Genomic DNA, 9,396 nt, shown 5'->3' with positions numbered 1-9,396 from the left:
GAACCGTTTGATAATTTTAATTTATTAAGTGCAATTATAGAATTTTAATTGATATAAATTGAATTTGCACTATAACTGCATAAAATAATGGAATAATATTCATAGAAAAATCAAACATATATTGTTGAGTGAATTTAACAAGGTATTTTCAAAGTGTATTGGAACAAATTTAGAAGAACACGTTATGGAAAAGAAGGAAAAGAAGAAAAATGAAAAAAAAGTTTGCCGAGTTCTCCAGATCCGGCACTCGGCAAAGCCACATCTTTGCCGAGTGCCGGATCTGGAGAACTCGGCAAACTTTTTTTTCATTTTTCTTCTTTTCCTTCTTTTCCATAACGTGTTCTTCTAAATTTGTTCCAATACACTTTGAAAATACCTTGTTAAATTCACTCAACAATATATGTTTGATTTTTCTATGAATATTATTCCATTATTTTATGCAGTTATAGTGCAAATTCAATTTATATCAATTAAAATTCTATAATTGCACTTAATAAATTAAAATTATCAAACGGTTCCAAAAAAATACCAAAATTTCACATGAAACAATCTATGTTCTCTATTGCCTACAAAAAAGTTTTGAAGTCAAACCCGAATTCGACAGTCACTTTGACTCGAAATCTTACCGAATCCTTCTCAACGCTACAATTCTTTTTTTGAGATACTTTGGTTTGTAAACATCGTACATGACAAAATGTGCAAAACCTTCTCAATTTTTTACCATAGCCTCCACGTATAATATCATCACATCATGACAAATCTCATGATTTTTCAGACTTCGTTTGCTTTTTTTAGAATTTAAAAACCATTAGGCCACACGTTCGTAGTCGTGTTTCCTGAACATGATGTTCGAAATTTCTTTTCATTTCCCGGGTAAGGCCTCACACTAGACTCAATAACATGAATATCATTTTTCTACTTATTTTATTCTATTATTTGAATCACTCGCAGTTCAAATTTGCCTGATACCAAAAAAATTCTTGAAATGCAATAAATTAATTAAATATAGCAAACAGTTCCAGAAATATATCAAATTTTAACATGGAGTACCACATGTTGTATGTGGAGAGCAGAAAAAGTTTCAAGGTCAGAAGAGAAAAAAACTTATTTGTTTGCCGAGTGAAAAAAACACTTGGTAAACTTATTTCTTTGCGAGTGTTAATTTTATTTTTCACTGAAATTTGAATAATTTTGCTACCATTTTATTCTATATCTATAGATCTGACAAGGAGCCTTAAAAAAGAGTGACAATTACAATATGTTTTTACTTAGAAGGTGGTGCATAGTCTTTTCCTTAAATTGAAAAATAAAACAGAGAATACAATGTAATTTTGCTATCTAATTTAATTTACAACTACCCAGTACATGCAATTAGACCTTATATACAGACCATTGCGTTGTCCTTTCATACTGCTTCTCAATCATGGTCAGCTTATACTAACGCCCAAACTATCAATCTATTATTATATAGACGTGTCCACACAGCATTCTATGGTTACTTTTCTATTTCTACCGGATTATGGGTCTCTCTCAGCAGATACCATACGTTTGTTCAGCAAGAACAAGCATATTTAATGATAAACTAACTTGACCTGCACGATGCTGATCGATTGACAGCATTCTACGAGCACCGTACCGTCGCCGATGTACAGCACTAGGATGACTATATAAAGAGACACCATGCTTCTCCATTCCACACTCCATAGCAAAGAGAGTGGAAAAGAAGCAGCAACCTGTAAGAAATTCACCAGAACTGATCATGGTCAGCTCCAAGGCTTTCCTCCTTGCCATCCTTGGATGCGCCTGCTTGTGCAGTTCTATCCTAGCAGCTCGTGAGCTGAGCGATGCGGCCATGGTGGAGAGGCACGAGAAGTGGATGGTAGAGTATGGCCGTGTGTACAAAGACACAGCTGAGAAGGCGCAGCGGTTTGAGGTGTTCAAGGATAATGTTGCGTTCATTGAGTCGTTCAATGCTGGGAACACCAAGTTCTGGCTTGCTGTCAACCAGTTCGCTGACCTCACCAACGATGAGTTCAGAGCTACCAAAGCCAATAAAGGTTTCAAACCAATTTCGACAAGTGTTCCAACTGGATTCAAGTATGAGAATTTGAGTGTCAATGCGCTTCCAACAACCGTCGACTGGAGGACCAAGGGTGCAGTCACACCTATCAAGAACCAAGGCCAATGTGGTATGCACATTATTTACGATTGATCATCCATAAAGTCTTATTTTTGTAAATATTAGTTCATGAGTTAGCTTGTGATGACACCTACCATGACACGATTAACTGCAGGTTGCTGCTGGGCATTCTCCGCTGTAGCTGCCATGGAGGGCATTGTCAAGCTGAGCACCGGCAGCCTCATCTCACTCTCCGAGCAAGAACTGGTAGATTGTGACACCCACAGCATGGACGAGGGTTGCGAAGGGGGCTGGATGGACAGTGCCTTTGAATTTGTCATCAAGAACGGTGGCCTCACCACTGAGTCCAACTATCCATACAAGGCAGTAGATGGCAAGTGCAAGGGTGGATCCAAGAGCGCTGCAACCATCAAAGGTCACGAGGATGTGCCAGTCAACAACGAGGCGGCACTTATGAAAGCGGTGGCCAACCAACCCGTGTCGGTTGCGGTTGATGCAGGTGATAGAACATTTATGTTTTACTCTGGTGGTGTGATGACTGGCACCTGTGGCACTGAACTTGACCATGGGATCGCCGCAATCGGGTATGGCGTGGAGAGTGATGGCACAAAGTATTGGCTTTTGAAGAACTCATGGGGCACCACATGGGGAGAGAAGGGATTCCTAAGGATGGAGAAGGACATTTCTGACAAACGGGGCATGTGTGGCCTTGCCATGAAGCCTTCCTACCCGATTGAGTAGAAAATGAAGTGATTAGCGCCACAAACATCTTTGCATATTAAATAACTATGTGCATTATGTACTCTCATACAGTTTGTTCTTTATGTATCTTATCGTACAAATATATGTGTAATTTTTATTTATGCTTATGACCCTTGTAAATATACTGGAAGTATTTGTTCATATAGTGCAGATAGCTACATAATGTAATGTTGTAATCAAAGTATCTGCATCATTTTATATACGTGGACTTGTGAGACAACACATTTTTCAAATAATTGCACCATCCACTAAATATATATTATATTGTCTCGGGATTTTTTTAATGGAGGGATTTTAATTTCTTTTTTTTTCAATTACATCGAACGACTCAAAATTGATGGGTTATGAACTTTTGATGTTTATGGTTTTCATTTTCTTATTTTAATTTCATATATGCACTATTTAACATTTCTTGAATCAAGAAAGTACTATTTGACTTCCAACCTTTTAAATGATAGTGATGGAATCGAGAGAATAGCCCTTTAGGCTAATCCCAGTGGGAGTTTTATAGAGGTTTCATGCACATTAAATACGATGACACATCAGCATATGTGATGACATGGCATGGTAGTTATGAAGTGAGAGAGGGAAGGAGTTTCATCAGGATGAAACTGTGTATACACTGTTTCCAAGACTATGAAACCTATTGAAACTTGCATTGGGGGCTATAGAGTTTCATTTCATCTAACCATATCCAATCACATACCTCACAATTAAATGTCATGGGCATCCTATGAAATCGTGAAATGAAACTGTGCACTGGGACTCCCCATTTCATTCATGAGAATACACCTCATGGGATGATGTGGTATCTTTGAAAACAGTGCAATGAAACCTTGCACTGGGACTAGCCTTATATAAAAGGGGAACTACTTGAAAATGATCTGGATATGAAATATTTATTGGTCAATTTTTGGCGCAGAAAATCTTATGCATCTTTCTCCACAAAGATGCAATAATGGAACCAAAGCTTCTTATTTTTTTAAAAAGATGGTTTCCTAATTGCTAAAGAGGAATTGTTTCCTTCACAATCATAGGGCAAAATTAGTCACCAGCTGAAACATCATTAGACATCTACATTGATAAATACTTGGCTGCAAATTCTGTAATATTCTTGTCAGAGTTGCCTCCTTCCTGCATAGCTTCTTTGGCCCTGTGCCTCAATTGAGCAGCATTCCTCCTGTACTCCTGCTTCCTCTCTCCTTCCATGACCTCACTTATACACCTCTCCACCTCTTCCCTCTTAACTAAACCCTTCCGCATGCGCAACCCAATTCCCCATGCGCTCTCCACATACTTTGCCGTTGTCGGCTGGTCCGCCCATTGGGGCATTGCCACCATTGGAACACCAGTAGCAATTGATTCAATTGTTGAGTTCCACCCACAATGTGTTAGAAAACAACCTACATTCGATGCACAACATATTGAATTTTCAGCAAACAATTTTTTCTCATTTCCTGGACCTCTTAAGGAGTTGACGAGCACGTCGTCAGCGTACTCCAGCCCGTCGAACTGGCTCAGCGCGGACTCCGTGAACGCCGGGTACCACTGGGGCGCCGCCAGGAACGGCGGCACGTCGTCGGGGCCCAGCTCGACGCCGAGCCTCCCCCGCAGCGCGCCACCGTCCGCCAGCGGCAACGCCGCCCGCCCCGCCCACACCTCGGCGTAGACGAGGTCCACCGCGCACATCTGCGTCATGAACGCGGCCGCCGCCACGCCGGCGCCGCGCGCCACGCGCCGCGCCCACGGCAGGTGCGAGTCGTACACGAGCACCCGGACGGGCCGCCCCGCGCGGGCCTCGGCGTCGAGGAGCCCCGCCAGCGTCTCCGACCCCGCCGCCTCCATCCGGCGGAGGTACTTGGCGGTGTCCGGGCACGACGCGATCCCGCCAGCGTCGAAGCCGTCCGAGATGGTGGCCACGGGGAACGGGCACGGCGCGGAGGTGGTGGTGGCGGTGGAGAGGGCGTGGCGGGAGACGACGAGGGTGGGGCGGAGGCCGTGGTAGGCCAGCCGGTGGCCGAGCTGGAGCATGGGGTTGGCGTGGCCCTGCATCCCAGGGAACGGCAGGAGGAGGACGTGCACGCCGGAGCCGTCGGCGGCGCCGCCTTGGACGACGACTGTGGTGACCGCGCCGTCCATGGCTTGGTATTGGTGACGTTGCAGTGTCACTCCATGATCTGCTTAAGTAGGTGGTCCAGTGGAGTGGCGCGCAAGCTTCTTGGACATTCTGGGATTGGGAATGGAGACGGAGGTAGAAGACGAGGACCAGCTCAGCTCGTTGTCTTAAGGCCGTCGTCGAGGAATTAAGAACACAAGTTGGAATTGGCCACAGCATTATTTTACTATGAAAGATAATTTGTGCACGTGATGGGTGGGCAGGTTCCATCGTGGCATATGCACCTTTTACGTGCCAATCAAGGTATCTTGTGCACATGTGCAGATCGTGGATTTATACATCGACAAATGGTACATCAATTTTCTCAAAATCTTACTATGATTTTTCTCACCATCTGCACTTCCCAATAGGTTGGATTCGTCCCACTATCTTTTTTTTTTGAAAAGCAGTCGGAAATATATCGTGCATGTATGTGAGTGTCTGCGTTAGAATTGTATGATTCGTAAAAAATGTTAATATATTTCTCTATAAACTGAATCAAACTTATGATAGTTAGATTTAAGTTCAGAAGCTCTGTGCCAAGAGGGAGCACTGACAACAATGCCAAAAATCTTTTTTGGGAAGCATTGTTTTGGAACCTTACCTGAGATATAATATCAACATTTACCACTTCAAGAAGTAAGTATGTGAAAATATGTTTCGTACCATGTTCATTTGATTTTATAACATATCATTTGTTTTTATACAATTTTATTCAAAATTTGAATAGTTTGATTTATGATGGAGGGAGTATACGTAACTACAATAATAAAGACTCCATAAAGACTTGGAATCTGGATATTAGTGCTAGATCATAATGGCAGTCAAAGAGTGCATGTTCTCGTGCCATGCGAAGTCACAACCTTCTTCGTGCAGCAAAAATTAAACCTTGGCTCCATCCCAACCGTTAAAAATCCGTAAAATTTTGGAGACAAAATTCGAGCAACAAATAATTTGCAGTCTTGTATTATTGAACCTAGTCCAATCGCTGTTTCTCCCTTGAGACTTTTGGTGCTGTTGTCACTATCCCTGTCGTCGCTCTTGTATTCAAATAAAAATAAAAATAAATAATAAGTAAACTCCGCAAAGTCCAGGAATCTGGATGCGAAGTTTCGCATGATATTAGTGCTAGATCCTAACAGCAGTCAAAGAGAATTATTTCTCCTCGTGCCATGGGGCGAAGTCACGAACCTTCCTCCGGCTACAGAACCTGTCACTCCGTCACTTTCCGCTCGTCTGCAATTTCCATACAGCTTAGTTATCCTCCATAAAGCTCCCACGCAACCACAAAAAAGCTTGAGCTCAGTAATGGATAGCATGAGCAAACTGGAGAGCTCGGGCAAAGCGCTGACCACGGCGACGACCTCCTGCTCCGGCCGAGATCGCGGCGGCGCCCATGTCCTCCTGGTGCCGCTGCCGGCGCAGGGCCACATGAACCCGATGCTCCAGTTCGGCCACCGCCTCGCGTACCACGGCTTCCGTCCCACGCTCGTCACCACCCGGTACGTCCTCTCCACCTCACCATCCGCCGGTGAGCCCTTCCCCGTAGCGGCCATCTCCGACGGCTTCGACGATGGCGGCATGGACTCGTGCCCGGACCCCGTGGAGTACTGCCGCCGGCTGGAGGCCATCGGGTCCGAGACGCTGGCGCGGGTCATCGACGCCGAGGCGCGGGCAGGGAGGCCCGTGGCGGTCATGGTTTACGACCCGCACATGTCGTGGGCGCGGCGGGTGGCGAGCGCCGCCGGCGTCCCGACGGCGGCGTTCCTGTCACAGGCGTGCGTGGTGGACCTCATCTACGGGGAGGTGTGGGCGGGGCGCGCGCCGCTGCCGATGACGGACGGGAGCGCGCTGCGGCGGCGGGGCGTGATCGGCGTCGACCTCGGAGCAGAGGACCTGCCGCCGTTCGTGGTGGCGCCGGACCTGTACCCACAGTACCTCAAGGTGTCGATCCGGCAGTTCGACGGCATCGAGGACGCCGACGACGTCTTCATCAACTCCTTCCGAGACCTTGAACCACAGGTGATTCACTGAGTCATGTGTGAGTCATCAACTCAGTGATCACCTTCTGCTCTGCTCCTGTAACCTTGTAGGCTCACATGATCTGCTAACTGAGCAGGAAGCAGAGTACATGGAGAGGACATGGCGCGCGAAGACTATCGGCCCGACGTTGCCGTCTTTCTACCTCGACGACGGCCGCCTGCCATCCAACAAGACCTACGGTGTCAGCTTCTTCAGCAGCAGTGCACCATCAATGGAGTGGCTGGATGAGCAGCCCACTTGCTCTGTCGTCCTCGCTTCCTACGGGACCGTCTACCGCCTCGACGCCAATGAGCTAGATGAGCTCGGCAATGGACTCTGCGATTCCGGCAAGCCGTTCCTCTGGGTCGTGAGGCCCAACGAGGTGGGAAAGCTATCACAAGATCTTCGTGGCAAGTGCAGTGAGAAGGGACTCATTGTGTCCCGGTGCCCCCAGCTTGAGGTCTTGGCACACAAGGCAACAGGTACGAAATGAGAAAAAACAGAGAAGTGAACTAGATCTTCAGAGATACGTAAGGATATAACATCCTGCAATCTTTAAACATTCAGGTTGTTTCTTGACACACTGCGGATGGAACTCGACAACGGAGGCGATTGTTGCTGGTGTACCGTTGGTGGCAATGCCGCGATCGGCAGACCAGATGACAGCAGCAAAGTACGTGGAGAGCGCTTGGGGGATCGGTCTGCGGATGCTTTCTGATGAGAAGGGCTGTCTGAGGAGGGAGGAGGTCGAGAGGTGCATCAGAGAAGTGATGGATGGGGAGAGGAAAGGGGAGTACAGGCAGAATGCGGCAAAATGGATGGACAAGGCCAAGGCGGCGATGCAGGAAGGAGGGAGCTCAGATAAGAATATTGCAGAGTTTGCAGCCAAGTATTTGTCAGCTTAAAAGCATATTTAGGCAGACTTGTGTTAGCAGTTGGTGCAGACCATCTGCTCATTCAGCTCTGATATGTTCAGGAAGAAATAGAGTTCTTTCAATTTCGGCTCTTTGCCGTCCTAATTTGGTAATTACTTTTTTATGGGAACTGTTGTCCATCGTAAACTCAAAATTCTTTGACCTCCTGCACAATTGCAAAAAAGAATAATCCAAAGTTCACTGCGAACAAGGGCGCTTGCTAATCCCTGGGTGCTGTGAAAATTAAAATTGTACTATGGAGAAGCTGCTTTCTAACATGGAAGGAAACACCTCGTTTTGGTTGGCTTTTGAATTTTCTGGTAGCAAAAGCACTTTTGAAAGCCCAAAACCAAATACACCCTTAGCTTGTTAATGAACAAGGTTTTTTTTTTATTTGGGACAAGCAGGGTTAAAATATTTTGGAAAAAGCCCAAATCACTACCATGTACTCTCAGCAAAGTTTGGATAACACTTAAAAAATTTTGTGTTTACTCAACCCCTTTCATTTCTTAAACCAGCTTACTATTGACCTTTAGCCAATACTCAATCCCGGTTTTGCTGACTAGGACCCTGGTTTACTAACTCAGATGTACACATCTAGCGTGGCAGCTGTTATTAAGATGCAAAAGAAAAATCCTCCAGCCAGCCCAGCCCACCAGGTACTGCCCGTCTGTTCTTGGGCACCTCCGTCCACGCATCTCACTCGAGTCAAACATCGGTAGCTCATCATCATCATCTTGCCAAAATGCTGCCTCTTCAGCAATTTCTTGCATTTGTTGATTGATTCTCTGACCTCTAGCTATGGTAGATGGATTCCTCTTCTGGTTGCTTGCATTCATCTTAAACTTATTTGCTTCTTCATCGTCCTCAGAAGTGTCCTCATCTCCTAAAATAAAATCTTCATCTTCAGATTTAGTGTCACCTTCTTCTTCATCTTCAGATGCAGAGTTGTACCGAATCCATCTATTCTCAGTCACTTTGGTTGGTGAACTGTAAAATGCACCATTAGTAAGTAAATCCGCCTCCAGGTCAGCAAATTAAAACCGGGTCAAAGTTTGGCCAAAGGTGAATAGTGATCCATTTTAGGAAACCACAGGGGTTAAGTAAACAAAAAATTGTCCAGGGGTTATCCAGACTTAGCTTAGCTGATAGTACAGGGTAGTGATTTGGACTTTTTCCAAATATTTTTGACAACATCAAACAATATTTGCCCTTATATATCCACAAAACCTGCTTCCAGTGATGACCTCCTAGCTCAACATCTCGAAGAATGAAGTGTTAGATGCAGATAAACCACCTCAAATTGACGAAGTAATGATAACTTTGTGCACATTAAAATTCTAGGATGGCGTACTTGCTTCTATATCTGCCAATGGTCAAGAAGGATATACACATCACAGAGC

The 9,396-nt window shown here is 45.2% G+C and overlaps 3 protein-coding genes across 3 annotated transcripts; 2 read left to right on the top strand and 1 right to left on the bottom strand.

Annotated features, from left to right (window-relative positions):
* The first annotated feature begins 1,759 nt into the window (after positions 1-1,759).
* On the top strand, positions 1,760-2,881 carry LOC101779263 (senescence-specific cysteine protease SAG39). Its single transcript, XM_004975125.1, has 2 exons — positions 1,760-2,189; positions 2,295-2,881. Exons 1-2 carry the CDS (start codon positions 1,760-1,762, stop codon positions 2,879-2,881), a joined length of 1,017 nt encoding a protein of 338 aa, XP_004975182.1.
* Positions 2,882-3,830: 949 nt separating this feature from the next.
* Positions 3,831-5,142, bottom strand: LOC101764815 (UDP-glycosyltransferase 74F2). The gene has a single exon (XM_004977769.2). The coding sequence runs from the start codon at positions 5,039-5,041 to the stop codon at positions 3,977-3,979; it is 1,065 nt and encodes a 354-aa protein (XP_004977826.1). The 5' UTR covers positions 5,042-5,142; the 3' UTR covers positions 3,831-3,976.
* Positions 5,143-6,332: 1,190 nt separating this feature from the next.
* Positions 6,333-8,217, top strand: LOC101778856 (crocetin glucosyltransferase 2). Its single transcript, XM_004975124.3, has 3 exons — positions 6,333-7,079; positions 7,177-7,561; positions 7,647-8,217. The coding sequence occupies exons 1-3, from the start codon at positions 6,366-6,368 to the stop codon at positions 7,982-7,984; spliced, it is 1,437 nt and encodes a 478-aa protein (XP_004975181.1). The 5' UTR covers positions 6,333-6,365; the 3' UTR covers positions 7,985-8,217.
* The last annotated feature ends 1,179 nt before the right edge of the window (positions 8,218-9,396 follow it).

This window comes from Setaria italica, chromosome VII (genome assembly GCF_000263155.2).
Source record: "Setaria italica strain Yugu1 chromosome VII, Setaria_italica_v2.0, whole genome shotgun sequence".
Classification (NCBI taxonomy): domain Eukaryota; kingdom Viridiplantae; phylum Streptophyta; class Magnoliopsida; order Poales; family Poaceae; genus Setaria; species Setaria italica.
Note: the sequence above shows the minus strand (reverse complement) of the source record. Positions and strands in the feature narration are given on the sequence as shown.